This window comes from Micromys minutus, assembly GCF_963924665.1.
Source record: "Micromys minutus genome assembly, chromosome: 1".
Lineage (NCBI taxonomy): Eukaryota > Metazoa > Chordata > Mammalia > Rodentia > Muridae > Micromys > Micromys minutus.
Window position 1 is genome coordinate 29,553,293 of NC_137969.1, and position 22,752 is coordinate 29,576,044.

General features: G+C 42.0%; 1 protein-coding gene across 6 annotated transcripts in view; it reads right to left on the reverse strand.

The window, feature by feature from the left end:
- NF2 (NF2, moesin-ezrin-radixin like (MERLIN) tumor suppressor) overlaps window positions 1–22,752 on the reverse strand; it is a gene marked incomplete at its 3' end in the record, with an annotated part of 82,088 nt that overhangs the window by 21,397 nt on the left and 37,939 nt on the right. For all 6 annotated transcript variants that reach the window (XM_080942439.1, XM_080942440.1, XM_080942436.1 and 3 more), the window contains 8 exons: window positions 19,311–19,379; window positions 17,470–17,552; window positions 14,729–14,804; window positions 11,462–11,596; window positions 6,771–6,845; window positions 5,577–5,690; window positions 2,271–2,393; window positions 893–1,110 (listed from right to left, as the gene is read on the reverse strand). In XM_080942439.1, the coding sequence (XP_080798565.1) occupies window positions 893–1,110; window positions 2,271–2,393; window positions 5,577–5,690; window positions 6,771–6,845; window positions 11,462–11,596; window positions 14,729–14,804; window positions 17,470–17,552; window positions 19,311–19,379 (893 nt within the window). The remainder of the gene's footprint in view (window positions 1–892; window positions 1,111–2,270; window positions 2,394–5,576; window positions 5,691–6,770; window positions 6,846–11,461; window positions 11,597–14,728; window positions 14,805–17,469; window positions 17,553–19,310; window positions 19,380–22,752) is intronic.

Consider the following 22,752-nt stretch of genomic DNA (forward strand, 5'->3'; position numbering starts at 1 on the left):
GTTCACAGATCCCCCTACCTTTCCTTTCACTCCCAACTCCTGTGTTGAGGCTACAGATACATGCCACCATGCTTAGGTTTTACATGGGTGCTGGGGACACAAAACCAGGTTTTCATACTTGTGCAGCAGGCACTTTGCTGCTTAGGCTATCTCCCTGCTCTCACTTCCTCCTTTAAAAAATTACCTTTCCTGGTATTCTGCCTGCATGTATGTTTGTGTACCATGTGCAAACCTAGTGCCCAAGGAAGCCAGAGAAGAGGTTACATCCCTCGAACTGGAATTACATATGTGGCTGCTAGGAACTCCATCTCATATTCTGCGAAGAGTAGCCAATGCTTTTAACCTCTGAGCTATCTCTGCAGGAGCCACCTTACCATCACATACTTTTTTTTAACGTAAAAAAGCCTTGCTCTTCCAGAGGTTCTGAGTTCAAATACCAGCAACCACATGGTGACTCACAACCATCTGTAATGGGATTTGATGCCCTCTTCTTTCTGGTGTGTCTGAAAACAGTTACAGTGTATTTATATACAATAAATAAGTAAATCTTGAGAGAGAGAGAGAGAGAGAGAGAGAGAGAGAGAGAGCCTCTTTTCCTCTCTGGCTAACAGCAGTCTATGAATAGGCTTAAACACTTTTTATACAAACTTCATTATTAGAAGGACAAGCGTATGTTGTAGAGGCATAACAAAAAGATTCTCTGGGAAAGAGAAAACTATATTCTATGCCCCCGCACTCCCAGGTCCAATCCCACCAGCCTGTCAAGGAAGATGTCTTGTAGTCCTTTCCCAAAATAGAGAAGCTTGAAGATACTACAACCAGCTCCAGTAGGATTGAAACCAGACAACAACCCTTTACCAGGTCTCAGTGCCCACGACAACCAGCCATTCACCTCCTCTCTGACTCCTCAGCCATCTTCAATGCCAGCACTTCAGCCTCCAGCACCTTCTGCTCCATCAGGCGCTTCTCCTCCTCAGTCCGAATGGCTGTGGCCTTGATTCGCTGCATTTCTTGCTCAGCCTCTGCAGCCTTTTGTGCCAGAAGCTTGGCCTCCTCTTCTGTGATCTGAGCCTTTTCAGCTAACAGGTCAGCTGTTTCCTCAGACCGCATCTGGAAAGGAAAGTGTTTCATACAGTGTAGGCTCCACGCCTCTCTCCGTGTGGGGAGAGTAGTCTCAGGCAGTATGCTTGCTTATCTCGCCAAATCTGGCCTCCCTGCACAGCACAACAAAACCTGGTTTAAATCCCCAGCACCTACGTAAAGCCTAAGCATGGTCTTATTTATTTATTTATTTTTAACTTTTATTTTTATGTATATAGGTATTTTGCCTGCATAAATGTTTGTGCACCTGCACATGCAGATGCAGTAACTTTAGAAGGCAGAAGAGGCCATTGGATCTCCTGGGGATGGAGTTACAGAAGGCAGTGAGCTGCCATGTGTGCACTGGAAATTAAACTTGGATTCTATGGAAGCGCAGCCAGTGCTCTTGAACTCTGAGTCCTCTCCCTGTGCATTCCCACTGAGAGACTCCCAGTCTGTCTGACAACACACTCCAACTACTCAGCAGTGCCCTGCAGGCTCCACCATGGAAAAAAGACAATGGCATCAATGTACAGAATGCATTGCAGCTGAAGTTATGCTTGTGAGGGAATATTCAATTCTGTTCTGTCCCTCTATGTCAGTGATTCAAAAGCAGAGGTGTAATGCTCCCCACTACCCACTCCTGTGAAAATGTCTGGAGACTATTTTCTTGCAGTGCTAGAGAATCCCGGTAGGCTGGGCATGGCAGGTATGCCTTTTATCCCATCACTTGTAAATGAGGCAGGGAGGATCAAGAGTTCAAGCTTATCCTTGACTATATAATGAGTTCAAAGTCAAGTCTGGGATATCTGAAACCTGTCTCTTCCTACTTATCCCTATGCGTAATTGAATACATAAAGATAAATAAGAACAGAGAGCCTAGGGCCTGTTACAAAGAGCTCTGCCCTGAGCTACATCCCAGTCCTAGGACACTTTTGAGGTTGGAACATACTCCTGGCCGCTAGCTAGCAGATAGACAGGGACACTACGTCCTTCGAAGCAGAGGACTACTTCCAGATTAGGTTGGTAGGGCCAAGGCAAGAATCCCTGATTCAAAGGTAACTCAGTTTTGAAAGTGGAGTTTGGCTACAAATAAACATATCCTCAACTTTATAAAAGGAGAAGGCACTGATGTTTTAAAAACTGAAATAAATTCCTGATCCATAGGAGGCCTAATCCTTGGAAATCACCAGAGCTTCATTGGCCATCGTTGCTTCTTCTTTCATCTGCAGGAGCCTCCTTTCTAACTCATCTCTCGTTCGCTCGGCCTCCTCCCGCATCTGCTTTTCTCGGGCCAGCCGCTGCCGCTCCATCTAGGAACAAAAGGACAGGTTTGAGTCAGTGTTCCAGAAACCCAAGAATGGCCAGGTTCTGGAGCCCCTCTCTCCACCTTTCTTGTGTCTTCACTTTAGGACATTCTTGTTGTCTGTGGCCCTCTGTCGTAAACTAACTGCAGAACTAAAAGCTGTACAAATAAATTCCAGTGGAAATACAAACAACACAATCCAAACTCAGTCACCATTTGTAGAGAAAAGACCATTCTTGCACATGATATAATCTTACAGTGCTCTGTCATTTGGGACTCTCACAGAGCTCTGCCCCATGACTGGCAGTTCTCCATATAGATTCTTCCTCCCCAAAACAAGGGTCCAGAAAAAAACAGCTCTCTCATCTGTTCAGATGAACCACACCTTGACATTTCCAGTCTCCACAGCCCCTTCACACAGTTTCATCCACAGTACCACTGTTTCTCCCTCTGCTTATAGGGAATGACAGCACATAGACTTTCACAGCAGGAAGCTACAGTGGCCTTGCACAGTCTTGTACAGCCCTATTCGGAGGCAACTCGCATAGGAACACAGATCCATCCTTACACAGAAACAGTACAAAGCCTCTACTGCCACCCCCAGCCTTCTGGATCACAGTGTTAATTGGGCCACTTGCCAAGCTTAATAAGAGGACCAGACTAAAGACACTACAGTCCCCTGTGACTCCAGACACTGAGTTCAGAAGGCAGAAGCCAGAAGTGACCAATGTACTATTTTCTGCCTTAGATAACAAAGTTATGTTTAATTACTCCTTTGTGCTTCAATCTTATCTAAACTCTGGGGTCTATAAGGCTGCCCTTTCTAAATATGAAGTCTCTCAGCACATTTTAATTGAAAGAATCATACAAAATTGACAAGCAATAAAGTTCTTTGGTTTCTCTTGACCTTAGTGAACAGGTCAGTAACCTGTTCTTCAATTTCCACTAAAATACAATTTCCATTTCCATTCTCCTTTTGGAGAAAAAAAAAAAGAACCAGTTCCCAGGCTTGTACTTTTCATGACACCTTCACATAATAATGAAGGACTTCCTGTTTTTAAATCAGGCTATGACTTACGAGGATTTTCGAGTACAATCTGTTCTCTAGAAAGAGGCATCACTAGCTCCACTTGACAGATAAGAAAACTGAGTCACATACTAAATGAAAGATTTAGCTGCAAGGTCACCATGCTCCATTGGGTGGCATTTGCACTATGATCTTCTAGGGCTCAGGGGCCATCACTCTCCTTGATACCTTTAGAGTATCTAAACTTTCCTTAAGAATCTAGTCAAGTCAAGTCAACCCTTTTTCTTTCTTTTTTTTAAGAATTATTATTTATTTTATGTTTATGAGCATATTGCAGCTGTCTTCAGATACACAAGAAGAGGACATCAGATCTCATTACAGATGGTTGTGAGCTACCATGTGGTTGCTGGGATTTGAACTCAGGACCTCTGGAAGAACAGTCAGTGCTCTTAACCACTGAGCCATCTCTCCAGCCCCCAAGAGTATGCTTCTTAAAGATGTCACTACACACCATCCTAGCTCAGTAGCACATTTTTGTTCAATAGAACCTATTACCCTTAAAGCATCCTAAGGAGCAAACTGCTGGTAAACAGAGAGCAAGCTCATTGCTCACTGGCCCAAATTGGGCATTTCTCTATAAAGTCTGGGGCTGGGAGCCAGGCTCTCTGTGGTTCACAAATCAGAGAATACCACACAGACTAATTATTACACCTATGAGCTTTCAAGTCCTGAGGGGAACCAACCGCAGCTGTAGCTACTCTATCAAACAGTTCATCCCAAACCACAATTCATATTCACAGTAGCAAGGCTCAAATCAGCTGTGGATTTCAATGAGCAGAGGAGGTCTGTGAGCAGAAAACAATGATCCAGCCAGTCCAGTCTGCTGATAGGTGCTACAGCACCCCCTGCAGAGGGCGAGCCATGTGTACCCAGGTCGACCTGCAGTGAGGAACTGCAGCTGGGAGCCTACTTAGCATTCCACAGCACGCACTGAAATGCTGTCCCGTATTCTATCACCATCTAATTAGGAAGGGCACTGACCAGCAGAGGAGACTGACAATAAAGAAAGACAGCTAGACAGACAGAGAGACAAAACCATGCCTGACTACCTTGTCCTAAGTCTGATGATCACACCTGAAGTACGGAAATGATCTTGGTTTTTGTTTTTTATTTTAAGATACGTTAAAACTAAAACTTAGTATGAATTTCCCTTAAAATTGTTATTATGTTTGTTTATTTATTTGTGTTTTTAAGTATGCATGTGGCAGTCAGAGGACAACTTGCAGAAGTCAGTTTTCTCCTTCTACCTGACTCTGGGTATCAAACTCAGATTGTCAGGTTTGCTAGCAAACCTTTACCCACTGAGCCATCTCACCAGCCCACGTGCTTATTTCTATAACTGACATCCCACTATCCGGGCATTAGCTAATAAAAAAATCGAACAGGAATGAAATAAGAGCAGGCACATCTATTACCATAATAGTCTAGCTGACAACATCCATCCCTTATCTTGTAGGTTAAGACCAACCAAAAGCAGTGTCAGTTAAAACGAGGTTTAATTATTACTATTCATTATTGTCATGTGTATGAGGAAGTGTATGAAGTGTGTGCCACATGTCCTATGGCACAGGGGTGGATGTCAGGAGACAACTCTGTGGAGTCGGTTCTCATTCCATCTTTCAGTTCTCAAACGAACAATGTCAGACTTGCCACCTTGTTTGTCCTAAAATCTTAGCTGGGAATGATGGTACCTGTCAGTGATCCCTGAATTAGAGCCTGAGGCAAGAAAACTAAACTCTGCAGAGTGTACCAGGCCAGGCAGAACTACATAGTAATAATGTGTCCCAAACAAACAAACTAGAGACTCGAAGAAATCTCAGTTAATAAAAGCTCCTGCTAGGCAAACATGAGTGCTCAAGTTTGATCCCTAGCATCTACAAAAAAGGCCAGGCATGGCAGCACACTGGGGAGGTAGAGACAGACAGAGCCCTAGGGCTAGTTTAAATTAATCACTGAGTCCCTGGTCCACTGAGACACCCTGCCTCAAAAGACAGAGTAGATGGCTTTTGAGAATGATGCCCAAGGTTGACATGTGGCCTCCAAAATCAAGTGCACAAAAACATATATACACAAGCTAAATGAAACAAACAAGACCTTACTCACTTGCTTTCTAGCCTTCTCTTCCCTGGCCTGGGTTTTCATCTGCTGCACTTCTAAAGAGTCAGCTTTCCTTCTCCTCATAAATAGGTCATGGTTCCCAATACATAGCTGAAGAATCTGTGGCCAAGGAAATAGAAACATATTAAGCATGCAAGTTTTCTTTGCTGTCTACCAGCCCACAATGCCATAGCATCTTGGATTCTGTAAACCTGGGGGAGGAAGACAAAAAAATGGAATAAAACACAAAACCCTTGCCGACGGTTCCTAATGCTCTCTGCTCTGGAAATCTGTACAAGCACCTCAGATAATCCAGGAGATAAAAATCACAAGTGAGGAGAAGCCACCATTAGTCACTCACATGTACCACAGTCTCCTACGTCAAAGTATGGCAAGGCAGATCAAGAGGACAGAAAGACCAATGAGGAAGTTGGGTGCAGTCACAGGTTATTCCTGTGGAAAGAAATAAACTGGCGCTCTCCCCTCATGCCAAAAGCTGACTCTAGTTTCAAAGGTAACTTTTATTTAGAAAGAGTATTTTTTTCTAATCAGGAAAAAAAAGGGTTGTCAACAAAAAAAAAAATACAGAGAAACAAATGATGGGTTTTTAATGTGTCGATGTGAAAAATAAAAATTATTTGTCATGACATCATATAGAAGGAAAATGAACCTTATAAGGAAAGACAATGATAATAAAGAAAACAACCAACCAACAAAAGAGGAAAATGGTCAAAAGACATGAAACAAGAATTTAAATGAACAGGAAATTAGATTTGATCAACAAATTATAAAGATGTGACTCCATTAGAAATTATAAAATGCAAATCAATATGGCAAGTGGAGGGCTCAGATATACGTCAGCGGTAGAATGTATCCTGGCATGCACAAAGTCCTAGATTTTATATTCACTCCTAGCCCCTCACAAGAAAGAAAGAAAGGAAGGAAGGAAGGAAGAAAAGAAAGGAAGGAAGGAAGGAAGGAAGAAACAAAGAAAGAGGTTAACTCTGTAGGTTAAACTAAAGAGAAAAATATTTACCAAGTCAAATATACCTCTTAGCAAAAGAAACTAGGAACAGACAGATTCCCTGATAGAGAGGTTTTTTAAAAGAGGGCAAATTACACACATACACACACACACAAAATCATTCAGTTTCTCAGAAAAGTTAGTACTCTGTCATGAAAACCAGAATTTCTACTTACCAGCTTATTAACACGAAGCTTCGAGGAGTTAAATTTGAAGACATCAATTTTCTTATCCAGTGGTTTAATGGTAAACTGAAAAAAAGAAGTACAGTTTCTTGTGACACCAACTGAAAATCCACAAAAGTAGCAACCACACAGCTTCCAGTCCTGGATTCCTGGTGCCAGGAATGAAATCTGGGTGAGTTAGAGGCACACAGGGCATCAAGTTTAGGGCTGCAGAAGTTTATGACCTAACCATTCTTAGGCAGCTGTGAGGAAAGGTCAGTAGAGACCTGAAGTTAGAGCCCAGGACGCGCCTGCTCTGGAGGCCATACTGCAAAGCTTCTTGCCTTCATAGAGCTCACAGTCTAGTAGGACTCAGTCCAGCAACAGCCAGGTACTCAAGAGATAACACCATATATGAGTCTCATTGGTGGGACATGTCACAAACACCCTACAGGTTTAGAGCAGACCTATCCCAAATGGGAGGTCTTAGAACTAAATGGCAGAATAGCTAAAGATATAGAGGAGGGGTATTCTAGACAGGGCAAGTAATAAGAATAGTAATAGTATCTCTAGCACTGAAAAGTAAGAAGAAGAGAGGATGGTGAGAGGGGAAGGAAACAGGGATATTGACCTTATTAGCTCTTTAGTAATTGAAATGATACAGAAGGAATAAACAGGAAGGCTGATAGGTGGTGAAGAATAAAATAAGTCAGAGAGCTTAAATTGATGTGACACAACATAGCAAGTTTCTGTGGCTTTCTGAACATGGTCAGTGGTCAGAGACATTAAGAGAAGGAATAGCGTGAAGAAAAAGGGACTGCTGTAGAAGAGAAATTTATAGTTCAAAATGAAGCGCAAGTGACAATGTAGCAAGAGAAACCTAAGCACAAATAGGGCAGCTGCTACTCTAATCACCGGGGAGACCAGAATGATCCTAGACTACAGGGATGCCTCAGGAAATGTCTCTAAGCTGGATACGGTAACACATACCCGTAATACTGGTAGGAGGCAGAAAGAGGAGGATCACAAGTTCAAAGCCATCCTGTTCTATATAAATTTCCAGGCCAGCCAGGAAAGCATAGCAAGACCCACTTCAAAAACAAAATGTAACAAGCATATCTAGATCAAAGCATTTTATATGCACATATGAAAATGTCATAATGACACCCATTACTTTGTACAATTAGCATATGCTACAAACATTGTAAAAATGTATATACATTCCCAAGAAAGAATTGTATGGCTACCCCCAGCAAAGCAGGGGGGGAAAAAAAGGTTAACCCAGAAGTACAACTCTTGCCTGTATGTGGCTTCCATCCTAAGAACCACAACATATAAAACAAAACAAAAACAAAAAGAGTGAGTTGCTTAGCAAATAAACTTACAGGGGAAGGAAGATTCTTGGGTATTTCTTTACATCTTTATATTTTTCAATGAGAAATGAGCACACATAGGATCAAAAGTAAATTAAAAAAATAAAATTCTTAGTTTTAATTTGGGTCAAGTTAAATTTAGTCATAGTATTTCTCTGGTGTGGAATATTACTTTTGAGTTTCATAAGTTTATTTCTGGCCTTGCTACTGAACCCTAGAGTTGTCAGTAAGAAGCCACAAGTAGTATGGAAACCACAGGCTGTTCACCAAGAAGAATCAGTCAACTTAAAATGAACGAACACTTCTGCTTCAACAGGACGACTGCCATAGAGAACTCCCAAAGCTACTTCCCGTTATGGCAATGCTAAGGTGGCTTGGGGTCTGCTTGCCATATAAGGTACTGATGTGATGGGCATGATTGTACCTTCCTCCTAGAGAAAGCACATTAGTTTGCTGTGTCAGAACACACTAGGGGACCTTAATCCTTGAGATCTCTGAAAAACACATATTTAAACCTTTAGTGTGCGAATGTGTGATATGTAGAGAACAGCCTTTGTGGGATTGGGAGGTGAAACACTAGTTACACTGTGACACACACACTGCGTCAAGTCATGTGGAGTTTCCAATTTAAGAACTTGAAAAGAACTACCTAATGCTCACTTCCAAGGATACTCAGCTATAAAAACCAACAGCCAGAATGCCTAGGATTAAGACATGCAATTGGCCCGGCAAACAGCTCAGGAGGTTAAGATGACTGTTACCAATCCTTTAAAAGTGAATTTGATCCCTGGGACCAACACAGTATAAGGAGAGAAAAGACTTCTACAAATTGTCCCCCTCACCTCTACACACCCACCCTGGCACATGCTACACCCCTTCCTCCAGTAAGTAAGTAAATAAATAAATGTAAAACAAGCAAAGCCCATTTTGAGTTTGGTGTGAAGATGCACACCTGTAACCCCAGCATTTAAAAACTGAGACAGGAGGTCATGCAGCAAGACCCTGTCAAGAGAGACAGAGAGAGAGGAAAGAGGAGGAAGAGAAGGAAGAGGAAGAGGCAAGTTCAATTTGCCTCAACAAGCAAAGTTGAGTAATTTAAACAAGATTGAAAACTAGTATTTCCCTTGAGTTGCTAAAAAAGAAAAACAAAAACCAAACCAACCAACCAGGAAATATGCTCTAAACCTGCAGGCACCATGAACCATCACTGTTATTCACCATCCAGGCTTGTCTCCTTCTGCCTGGTGCCTTGTGTTCTTAGGGTCCAGCCTCTGGACCACTCTGATAAGCAGGAGCCCTGGCATCAGGCACCCAGCTCCCAGTCCTTGTTACATCACTCATAGGACACAAGACCTCAGTGTGGCCTACATGTAAGGTCAGAGTACAACCTGTAGGACGCCATTCTCTACTTCTCCAACACGAGGGTCTTAGGGACTGAACTCAGGTCAGTAGGCCTGATAGCAAGTGCCGTTACTCGGAGCCATCTCACCAGCCCACACTGTACTTACGTATTAGAGCAGCCAAGTCACTCTGAACCAGGTTTCCTTGAGAGCTAATACTGCATTTTCTACATCTGTTTGCTCTATCTTTGCCTGGCACAAAGTCCAATAATTTCTTTAAGCCGGGCATGGTGGTATACACCTTTAATCCCAGCACTCAGGAAACAAAGACAGGTGGGTCTCTGTGAGTTCAAAGCCAGCATGGCTACAGAGTGAGTTCCTAGACAGTCAGGGCTGTTACACAGAGAACACTGTCTCAAGGCTCTGGGTTTCCCCAGTACCATCTAGTAAAGATAAACAGAATTAATACATAAAACAGAACCACTGCATTTGGAGAATGTTGTCATCTTATATGGAAATATGTGAATCCACTCTGGGCACAGTGGCTCATGCCTGTAATCCCAGAATTTAGGAGGCTGAGGTAGAAATATAGGCCATTTTGAACCACACAGAAATATTTTAACCCAAGAAATGTTATTTAAGTTCCTCAAACTTTATATTCTCTAACCCTTAGAAATATGGCAGCCTGCTAATCTTCATTCATGTCATTACTGAGAGAAATATCCACTAATAGCTAATCTTGGTTGTCAATTTGATTGTATCTGGAATCAATTAAAACCCAAGCTTCCTGGTATTCCTATGAGGGGCTTTCTTTTCTTAAGATTTACTTAATGAATGTGAACACACTGTAGCTGTCTTCAGACACACCAGAAGAGCGCATCAGATCCCATTACAGACGGTTGTGAGTCATTATGTGGTTGCTGGGAATTGAACTCAGAACCTCTGGAAGAGCAGCCAGTGCTCTTAACTACTGAGCCATCTCTCTAGCCAGGAGGGGTTTTCTTAATCAGATTATGAAGCCTAAATCTGGGCCATATTTTCTAGTAGCCCACATAAAAGGACACAGAAGGCGAGTTTGCTTTTGCTGGCATGTATTCTTTTACTCTTGGTAGGAAGTTTATCTATCCTGTTGCTATAACATTCCTTCACCAACATTAGAACCAACTTCACTGGGGTTACAACACAGACTAAACAGCAGCTGCTCTTCAAGAATCTTCCAGTCCTTAAATACAGCTTTGTGGATTGGACATTCCTGGATTCTTCATTCTATTCTCCAGTGTGAGACGGACATTGTTGGAGCACTTGGACTTCATGTGGTAAGCCAATCTAATTAATACTCCTTTAATATATACATCCATCCCACCAGGTGTGTCTTTAGAGAAACTTGACTAATACACCCCTTATAAATATATAGCTATCAGCCTGGCATGGTGGTATATGCCTTTAATCCCAGCGTTAAGGAAGCAGAGCTGAAGGCTGGCCTGGTCTATATAGCAAGTCCAAGGCTGGCCAGGACTACATAGTGAAGCCCAGTTAGAAAGCAAAACAAAAAAAGCAACTCCCTCACCCCCCCCCAATTTTTTTTACATGCAGGCACACACGCACACTTTTCCACTACATGCACCAAACACAGTACAAAGAAGCTTAATACAGACCATACTTAAAATACAAAAGAAACAGAAAGCCAAATAATCAGGAAATGTTTCTCTTTCTTCCTTTCTTTCTGTTCTCTGGGGCTTAGCCCTGACAGGTTGAGCTGCTCACGCTCTTGTTAGTCAATAGTAGGGTTTAGCCATGCTCTTAGAAAAAAGGATGTCAAAACTTTCTGTAAGTACTTTAACAACCAGAGTTCTAAAGCCTGGGAATTAAAGGACTTCACCAACAAGGAGACGGTCTGGCTTGGAAGCTTTGGCAAAGGAGAAATGGAAATGGACCCTTTTGCAGGACTCCAGCACCATAAATGGCGCCTGTGGTACAGAACATGTCCTACCTCCTTGTCGCTGTAGGAGATGTTTCGGATTTCATTCCATGGGAAGGAGATCTTGGGGGTCAGCCTGTTCTCAGGGTCATAGATATGAAGCCCAAGAGCATCCACTCCAAGCAGCAACTCTGTGCCCTTTTTATTCTGCAGAGCCAACAAAGAACAGCTGTTGTCAGGATCTGGCTGGGGATTTTACTCAACTTTCGAGAGAATCTGGCACACACTGTTATATCTGACAAGTTTCAACAAGTCCCAACAGAAATCATGGCTCCCTTGTAACCCCAGGAGGCTTTCAGCTCCTGGATTTGGGGAAGCGAAGGCAAAACAATACTATTTTTGTGATTGTTGTGTCCCCTGCGAGTATCACTATGGATTCAGACTTCTGTCACTGGCTTGGTGGCTGAAGAAATGGTAATTTAAATGTTGGGAGTACTAGTTAAATAACCAGATTATCAAAGGGAGAGCCAAAACCCACACATTTGAACGTTTCTCTCATTATAGGAAATGGTTGAGATATTGTCTGGTATGTAAAAGACCCTGGATTTGATCTTCATCATTACACACGAGAAATTTGGTGGGTTTCTAGAAGAAATGTTTAGGTCTTATTTTAGGTTAAAATGCAGCTCCACGTAGCTTTACCATATAATGCCCCGATGTTATATTAACTGCAGCAGCTTGGTGATGGGTATAGATGGAATGCACTAAAAACTTTATTTTCCCATATGTTTCAAATGCTCGATAACTGAACATCAGAAGAAATAAAAATATACAAATTACACTTCAATGAAGTTGTTTAAAACATCGGTTAACTATATGAATGCTACACCTCTGAGGACAGTCCTGGTCAACAGATATTTCAGCCAGAGTCTCAGTGCATGTGTCCCATGCTACTGACCAGCTGTGGAGCCATTACCTGGTCTCACAGGCTGGGGAGCTGAAACTCCTCCCACGTACAAGGACACTACAGCTCCCTACCCCTTGCTGACAACAAGGATATTGAGACTCAAGGGAAAGAGAGCAGATCTGCAAACTGAGATGGTGCTTGGGCTGTGACTAGAAGTACCAATCTAACAGCAGGAGTTAGAGGGGGAGGCGAGCACTTGAAGATAAATCTCTCTGCTCCTTCTAACACCTGAAATTAGGCGCTACTACCCAGCCAGGAAGTGTTCTGTTTGTCTGCAAAGCCTTTAAAACTGACGTGCTGACAGAAGTAAGTGAGGCTTGTATTCTCACATCTATATAGCTGGTTATGGAAAATAAGGTATTTCCTTGTGTTTCTGATAATTTAGCTTAAATAAAAATAGAAAGGATTCCACATTCTACTCTCGTTATGACTGACACTTTTAGAGACTAGAGATGGTAGCACAAACAACACCTCCGAAATTGTTTTAATCACATGGTATTCCACTAACATGTACAAGTATCTATCAGTTAAAATAAACTGTATTAATCATTTATCTTCCCTAGTTAATGACAGAATTTAAGATGTCTAACATGAAGTCACTAAAATATCTTTGTCTATTATTCAACATAAAAAAACATCCAGAAACTAGTAAATGCTCATCTAATACAGAAATATTCCATGATAAGAAGCTGGCTTTGGACTGCTGAGATGGCTTAGAGAATCAACATGCTTACTGATGTATCTGATAACCTGACCTCAGTCTGACCCCAGGACCCACTTGGTAGAAGAAAATAACTCTAGCATGTTGTCCTCTGCCCACCACCACAAATAGACAGATTTTCTGCCTCCTGAGTACTGAGATTAAAAGTGTGTTTTACCACTGCTAACCCAAGAAATTCATTTTCTAAAGATCGCAAATGCTTTTTTCATTTAAACAATGTTGGTGGTGGGCAAGAGAAGTTGATTGGGTTGACAAAACCACAGAAATGCACTAGTCTAACAAAGAAACATGTCAAATTCAAAGTAATAAAACTTTTAATTATTTATTTAATATTTACTAATCTGTGTGTGTTGCATGAATGCAAGCTTATGCCACAGCACACACGTGAAGCTCACAGGACAGTGTGCATCAGAGTAAGAACAAGAGTTCTCTCTTTCCACCATGTGAACCCCATGGACTGAACCCAGCACGGCAAGCCTGGCAGCAATCGCCTATCTACTCCTCACTGGCTCTCATGAAACGTGAGACACAGTCTGCGTTCTCTCTCTCTTTTTTAAAGACTTGTTTTTATTATTATGGATTTTTAGTTCTGTATTTCTATGTATGTGCACATAAGTGCAAGTGCCCTCAGAGGCCAGAGGCATCAGATCCCTCTAAAGCTGACATTTCAGGCAGCCATGAGCCTCCCAAACTGGAGCTGGGAACTGAACTCGGGTCCTGCTGCAAATAAAATACCTTTTAGGCACTTGCTTATTATGGCACATTTCAGTGTGCCCTGTTGACTATACACACACACACACACACACACACACACACACACACACACACACACACACACACATATATATAGTCTACAAAAACCTGTATTTAGGAAACAAATTAAGTAGAAAGCTATCCTAGAATACTGGAGTCATGCTTAATTCAATTTACTCAAAGTTAACATAAGACAGTAGGAACCCAAAAAAGTGAAAGAGTACCCGAGATGGTAAAGGGGGATGCTGCAACTGACCTTTTAACATCTACTTAACATCCACTCATCCACCAATGAAGAAAAGCCTGCGCTCCTCGAACGTGCTTCTTTGGAAGAAGCCATAAATATGCTGCAACCGGCAGCCAAATCCCCCAACAAGAGAAAAACATGCTCTGGGGCCCCACCTGAACAGAACACAAATGCCTTTCTCTGCAGAGGTACTGGTGGTTCCCAGAGGCCTGGAGACCATTAATGGTCTGAATAGAAAACTAATTAGCCTCACAGTGAGAACAAGAGTTCCACCCAAACAAATTAGGAATCTCTAAAAGCAGCCTTACTTTCAGTGGGCCCCAGGGAAAGACATTATATCCAGGTGCTCCCTGGATCTCCCAAGAGGGCAGAATAATCAAACATTACAAGGCCAGCATTCCAACAGGTCTCTACTGAGAAGAGAACCAGGCCTTAGTCCCTTGGGGTACCACTGACACTTAATTACCTCTGATCTAATTTGAAGCCCCAAATGAAAAACTAGGCTCTTGACCCCTGTCTTCCTCCTTTCTTCTTTACTACTGAACCATAAAAGACTCTAACTACCCTGGGATGAGGAAGTAACCCATCTGCCTGTGTGGCCTCTGCTTAGTCTTTCTGATAGCCAGGGAACTTGGGAAGGGGTCAACACACCCGGATTGTAAAGTAGTTCACACCATACATCTCCAGGTCCTGAGCTATCTTCAAATACTCCATTTCAGCTTCATCCCTGTGAGGAGAATGAAAGACACCATTATTAGGGCTAAGTGACAAGGAGGAAGGACAGACACTTGCCAGGCCAAATATTCTGTGTATGCCTATGGTGAGATAGATGAGACCTGCAGAAGATGAAACAGACCAGCAACACTTTTCTCAACCCAGAGTCTATTAAACACAAGCAGAATCTCCCATTGCCGTGAAAACAAGAAAACAGACTCATTACATTGACTCTTGGCTTCAATTTCACACTCCGGCCTTGGTAAATAGTGACATCTGTCTCAAGTGATTTAAAAAAGAAAGAAAGACCGTGGGGGCTGGGAGTATAGCTCAGTAGTACAGCACTCACTTAGCATGTGCAAAACTCTAGGTTCCATCCCTAGCATTGGTAAAAAGAAAAACCAAAGCCACTGTGCATTCTTTTTGGCTTCAAATGAATTAAGTCACTGCCTTACTTCTATGGACTTTCTTAACCTAGAGGCTTCAATAATGAAGAAGCTTTTCTAGAAGCTAGCTGACAGCACCTACTTTCCTGGTTTTATCTCTTGGGTTACTGTTAAAGGTTAAGGCAAGACCTATCCAAGCCATAAAACCCAGGCCAGTAGGTGAACACTTCTGTGCTCTAAGTCAAGCTTAAAGCAAGCTCAAAACACAGCAGTGACTTGCAGAAAACTCTCTGAGAGGTAACAGTATTGAAGTAATTTAACTCAAGCTTCCCTGTGACCTTGTCCTTGTCCTCTCTCTCATCTCAAAACATTCTCAAATGTATTTAAAAAATTCAACCTGAGAGAATGCCAAGTGTTGGCAAGCAGGTGGGAAGACCAGAAATCACACACACTGCTGATGCAAATTGATTCAATTACTTTGGAAACTGTTCGACATTACCTATAACAACAAAAACCAAGAAACAACCCAACAAGCTAAGAGTCCTTCAACAGTAGAAGGGATAATCTGTTCTGCTAATATATTGAAATTCTGCACAGTCAAAAAGTCATGAAAATAAGAAAAATAGTGCTACATGCCATGTACTCAAATTTCACAAGATGAACTTGAGGAAAAGGTGGCACTAAAAACTGAAATTGGTTTTGTTTATCTAAAGCTTAACTTGGGTGATGGTGACTTATGTGTATAGCTCAGTGATAGAACGGTTACTTGCTTAGCATGTGAGAGACCTTATATTTAATCCTCAGAACTACAAAATAGTAATATCACAATGGGAAGGAGGGAGAGAGAGAGAGGGAGAGAGAGAGAGAGAGAGAGAGAGAGAGAGAGAGAGAGAGAGAAAATCAATGGGCAACACACTAATCTATGGAAACACTAATTAGAAATCGGGGGAACTGGGTCAGGCATGGTTATACAAGCCTTTAAACCCAGCACTGAGCAGAGGTAAGTGGACTTCTGTGGTGAAGGCCAGCCTGGGGAATACAGTCAGTCCAGGACTGTAAGAGCTACATAATGACTCAAAAAAAAAAAAAAAAAAAAAAAAAAAAAGGAAGAAATTGGTAAACTGTTATCTTTGGGGAGGAAGAAAACTGAAAATTTATGGTCTATTTCTTCTTTACCATTTTGTGGTAAATAATCAAGCAGTACACTCATGATCTGTCCACTTTGTGGGTATGAACAAAAAATAAAGACACAGGAGCTGGAGAAATGGCTCAGTGGTTAAGAGCACTGACTGCTCTTCTAGAGGACTTGGGTAATTCCTAGTACCCACGTAGTGCCCCACAACCATTCCAGTGCCCTCCTCAGGCACCAGGCATGCACATGGTACACAGACATACACGTAGGAAAAACATCCATATACACAAAGTAAATCTTAAGGAAAACTATAGCAGGAAGCTGATTTGAAGGATAGGGTAGGGTGCCTAGTGCAAAAATGATCAATATCTAAAGCTACCAAGGGAATACTTAGAACAAGCTACACTTTTAAATATTTTAATTTTTTTTTTTTTTTTTTTTTTTTTTTTTTGAGACAGGGTTCCTTTGTGTAGCCCTGGCTGTCCTGGAATTCGCTCTGTAGACCAGGCTGACCTGGAACTCACAGAGAACACCTACCTACCTCTGCCTTTTGAGTTCTCTGACAAAAGGTATGTGCCACTACCACCCAACTTGTGTTTTAATTTTAATTTAGTAAAGTTGTAGATTGACTAAAAACACAGGGTGGTGGGAACATTCTATTAACATTTCTGACATTTCCTTTTACTACCAACTCTCTCCCAAGAATCCACCCTCTGGATTTGTACAACTGTGGGACAACATGAGACTGCATGCTGAGCTTTCTGTGAAAGGAGAAAGCATGAGGTATTCTAAGTGCCCCCAACACATGCCTGAATGCAAAAACAAAGGGCTTCAGACAGAGTGTTAACTGCCAATGAGTGCACTGGGTTTGAGCATCCCGGGTTTCAATGCAGGGTCTTACACATGCTAGGCAAGCACTCTACCACTGAGCGACATGTCCAAACTGTCCCGTGCCCATTGGTTTTGTTGTTGTTTTTTTCTAAGCAACACACTAAAATAAAGATGCACACAAACTGGAGAGCAACATTATTCCAGCTCTTGCTTCTCCTTTTATATACTTCAGGTCTGCATTCTGTCCAAAAGCATGCCCTAGTTTATAGTTTTTTAAGGGTAGGGGTGGAGGCAGGAAGAAATATAAACCAAAGATGAAGCAGCCTCACCTGGCTCTGCCCCTGTGCTCCGCATACCAAGCAGTAATTCTCTCCTCCCACATTTCCGGAGTCATCTGATAGAGATTTATCACCTACCAAAAAGACAGCAAAAGAAAAACCCACATGCAAAGCATGTCTGGGTATTGTTTGCCATTTTTATAATTATGGTTCATTTTTACAAAACAACAGAGCTATTTTTAAAAAGCTGTATGCAGGGAGAGTCACACACAGAGGTGGGTGTGTCAACAAGCACCATCCCACTAGAAGATCAACCTTCGAACTGCAGGATTCCTCAAGCCTAAGGACACTCCTGGGCTAGGAGTGTCCCCTCTTGCTGCTGGGGCTGTTCATTTCAGGGACCACCCCGACAGTAGAGCAATGCTTACTCACTGGCCTTTTACTGACTGCACAGAAGTCATCAAAGGGCAGAGAGGGGCAGGGAGGGTGGGGAAAGCCTTATTACCCAGTGACAGATGATAAGTGGGGCTGTAAGGTAGGAAGCAGCCAAAGGCTGCTCCGTGTCTAACGAATACATTCAACAAGACAGATGATTAAAAGGCCCTTCCCAACCTCAACTTCTCCACCCCAAATAGCTCAGTTTTGTACAATGGACACACAAAAATAGTATTGAAGAATGGACACACAATCTTATGGCTCCCTTAGACCAATGCCACTTAACCATCTTCAGAAATTGTCAGAACAATATCTATGCCACAACCAACTGGCATTTCAACATTAACTCTACAAACCCTTGTTATTTTGTTGTTTCGAGACCAAACCTCACTCTGTAGCTCAGCCTGGCTTTCACCCCATGATCCTCTTGCCTCTGCCCCTCGAATACTGAGAGTTCAGATGTGAACACTATGTGCGTACTAGTTCTAGTACCAGGGACTGAGGTCAGAGGGCAGTGAGTTCAGAGCTAGCTTAGACTATAGAGCAAGAACCCGTCTCAAAACAGGGGCTAGAGAGAAAGCTCAGTACTTGCTCTGCAAACATGGGAGCTTCAGTTTAGATCACCAGTACCGAGAGACATGAAGAAGCTATTAGGAATTGATAGCTCTTGAGAGAGGAAAAATCAAACTTTTTCAGGTGGAATGACCACTGGCTGTATCAACCACACCACAGGCAGCAGACTCAGAAGTGGCAAAAAAATAAATAAATAAAATAAATAAATAAAAATCAGAATCCATTACTTTTGTTGTTATTTAAGAGAAAGAAAGAACATGGTAGGTAAGGAGATAGGAGAGGACCTGGAAGAAGATGGAGGAGGAGAAACAAGCTGTGTAATGGTAATGGTGGTGCACACCCAAAAAGCAGATGCAGGTGGATCTTTGAGAGTTCAAGGCCAGCTTGGGTTACATGGAGAAACCCTACCTCAAAAAACAAAATTAAAAAAGATATATTATATATTATATGGACATTATATAATATATAATATATATATATATTCTCAAATAATAAAAACACTGGGGAAAAAGAAAGCTCAGGCATGCCTGTACACATGACTGTAACCACAGCACTCTGGGATAGAGACAGGCAGATTTTAAACGGTCATTAGCTGGCCAGCCTAGCCTAAATGAGAGTCTCCAGTCAAGAAACCCTGTCTCAAGATAATAGGGAAAGAACAATAGAGGTATACACCTGGAACCAAGCTTTAGCTCTGCATGAGTAAAAGCATGTACACATTCACACACACACACACACACACAGTAAATATGCTTAGCTAAGATTCCACACTCTATTCTCAAGATTCTGACGATTTCTGCAAATGTGCACTCTTCAAATCATCAATGGCTTTCCTTCAGCAACATATGCCATATTTTCCCCAAATAGAGAATTTGATTTCTTACCCTTTTCGGAAGCAATTCCTCTTGGGCTAAAAAGCCTCGCTTGTGCACAGAGGGGTCATAGTCGCCATACTGGAAAGAAAAGAAAGAGTGGGTGACTGAGGTTCTAAGGACTGCCATTTCTGATCAAGGCTCAATTCAGTTGGTCTCTCCTCCCAGTTCCAGGAAGCAATTCAATTCCGATGACAAGATTTCAACCTTGCCAGTTTGTTATCCTTGAAAGAAAATACAAAGCTGATTACATCTATGAGCAGAGTTGCGAAATCCCATAAGGGATGGATGGGTGATGTGCTAATAGGAATGTGACATTTGTATGGAAATGTAGTCTGTTTCCTAACTCTCAAAGAAAGCGGCTGCTTCCACACACTAGCTTTGTAAAGGGAACAACAAAACACAACTGTGAAAGTTGTGATTAGCAAGTATGATAAGAGCCTTACCTACAAATGCCTCTAAGTAGCTGGTAATTGGAGCCAATTGCAAGGTGGGACCAGGGATAATGCAAGCAATATTTTTTTAATAACTTTTGCTCAAGGCTCTGAAACTTGTTTTGGAAAGCTCCGATATCAACATTGCTATTCCTACTGCACAAAGAAACAAACAAAATAAAAGGTTAACTGATACAGCCAAAGCTGTAGAGCAGGGGCCAGCAATCTACGTTACTCCTCCAAGGCAACAACTCTATTGTCTGATTTTTAAAAAACAATATTCCTTTCTTTCCTAGAAGACGTCGATCAGAGAAGCACCCAAAATTAAATGGGCTGGGACATGGCTCTGTAGGACAGCACTTGCCTATCACACTTAAAGTCTTAGATAAAGAGAGACTGTGGGTTAGGCATGGTAGTGTACACCTTTAGTCCCAGCCCTCGGGAGGCAGAGGCAGCTATGAGTTAGAGGCTATATAGTAAGACCCTGCCTCAAAGTAAAATAAAAATAAATAGGCAAGAGAGACAGAAAACTAAATAGCACCTAAGCACAAAGCCTATCTCTCATCAGTCAGCAGTCAATGTTTCTTTTCTACATTTACTTCTTTATTTGAGGGTGGAACATGCCACAGTGCTTACGTGGAATAAGTGGTTTCCTTGCACCAAGTGAGTTCAGGGATCCAGCTTAGATTGTAAAGTTTGGCAGTAAGTGCCTTTACCTACTGAGCCATCCCAGCAGCCCAGTGGCTTATCTCTCTTTTCTTTTCCTAATTAAAAAAAATGTTTAGATTTTTAAAAATATTTTATGTATATGTTTTGCCTGCTAGTACATCTGTGCACCACATGTGTGCTGGTGCCCGAGGAGGTGATGGAGCTCCAATGTGGGTGCTGGCAATACAACCTGGATCCTTTGCAAGAATAGCAAGTGCTGTTACCCAATGAACCACCTCTTTTCTTTAATTAAAATTTTAGTTTTATGTGTATGAGTGTTTCACCTGCATGTATGTCTATGTCCCACACGTGTGCCTGGTGCCCTTGAAGGCCAGAAGACATCAGAGTTCCTGGAACTAGGATTGTTTTATGTGTATGAGTGCTTTGCAGGCATGTGCATCTATACACCACATGTGTGCCTGGTGTCTGAGGAGGTGATGAACCTCCTAGTGGGTGCTGAAAACTGAACCTGGATCACTCCCCTTTGTTTTAAAAACAGGCATCAAGGTAGTTTTAATGTTGGAAGAAGAATTGGTCCAGAGAAGAAGCTCTTTCAGCAAAATCTCGACTACATCTGCATTGCTCAGATGTAACATATTTGATCAGGGGAGTAGCTGGGGTATGACTGTGAGCCACCGTGCGGATTCTGGGAGCCTATAGTTCTAGGGAAGCCAGCACCCTATTCTGGCCTCTGTGGGCACCAGACATACATACAATGCATGCATAAACACCATGGCAAAACATTCGTAGAAAATAAAATATTTTCTTTAAATGTAAAAGAGCCAGATGGTGGTGGCACATGCCTTTAATCCCAGCACTTTGGAGGCAGAGGCAGGCGGATCTGAGTTAGAGACAGCCTGGCCTACAGAGTTCCAAGACAGCCAGAGATTGTCACAGAGAAACCCTGTCTCAAAATAAAATGAAATAAAATAGATCAAATCTTCCCAAGCGTAAGTTCTTTCTTAAATGAGAGAGCACTGGAGAGAAAGCTCTAGAGTGCTGCCGCGAGGCACCTCTTAAGCCGCAGCTCCTCACCTGTAAAGCAAGGGTCACACAGTAAAGGAACCTAGGCAAGCACCTGGGGCAGGCGGTGCTGGATCCTGGAAAGTCAGGCTGAGCACTATGGTGTCTTGTGTTACTGAGGACTTCACACGTTAGGACTGAGAGCCATGCTAGTTAGATTTGCAAGCCTTTCAACACTCGATAACCAAATTTTAACGGAAAAGCAAGCAGATATGCAAAGTTAAAGTTGTAAATTCAGGGCTCAAAGGCTTGCAAGATTAATGACCCCCATTATTAAATTATACCAAGCTCCCAGCTACTCCCCTGATCAAATATATTACATCTGAGCAATGCAGAGGCAGTGGAGATTCTGCTCAAAGAGCTTCTTCACTGGGCCAACTTCTCTCCCAACATTAAAGCTACCTTGATGTCTATTTAAATTAAATGTCTATTTAAAAAACAAAGAGGGAAAATGCTGGCGTCGCGGCAGTAAATACAAAAGAAAACTATACCACTCTAGAGATGGAAATGACTATTCCTCATCTTTTTATGTAACAGAAACATTCTGATTAGACCAAGAGGAATTAACTTTGAAAGTAAGTAAGAAAGCTGGGGTTTCAAAGCGCTCCTGCTGTGTGGGCCTGTGCTTAATGTTCTAGTCAGCCTTCAGCATTCCCACATTAAAAAACACAACAAACAAAACAAAAAACCCTAACCCTAAATTGCCTACATTTCAGAGGCCACAAAACCTGGTCTTATACTGCCCCTTATAAATCACCTGAATTTAAATTTGAGAAGGGAAGTTGTGGCTGGAAAGATGGCTCAGTGGTTAAGAACACTGACTGTTCTTCCAGTGTTCTTGGCAGCTCACAACTGTCTGTAACTCCAAGATCTGACACCCTCACACAGACATAAATACAGACAAAACAAAACACCAATGGACATAAAATTTAAAAAATTTTTTTTTTTAATTCAAGAAGGGGAAGGCTGATCAGTGATGTAGCTTAGCATGCAAGAGAACCATGTTCAAATTTTAAAACTAAAACAAGCTAAGCAAATATCAATCACTTTGGGAAACTGACAAGATAAAATTCTTGAGAGTGGTGGGGTAGACTGTAGTTATATACAACTGTATGGACCTCTAGCTGCAGGGTATCCGATGCTCTCTTCTGGCATCCTTAAACAGTGCACGCACATGGTACACAGATGTATATCCAAGCAAAACACTCAAATGCAGAAAAAATTAAAAATATTGTTGGGTTGGCAATATAAGCTCAGTGGTTAAAGGCACTTGCTGCCAAGCTTAATAG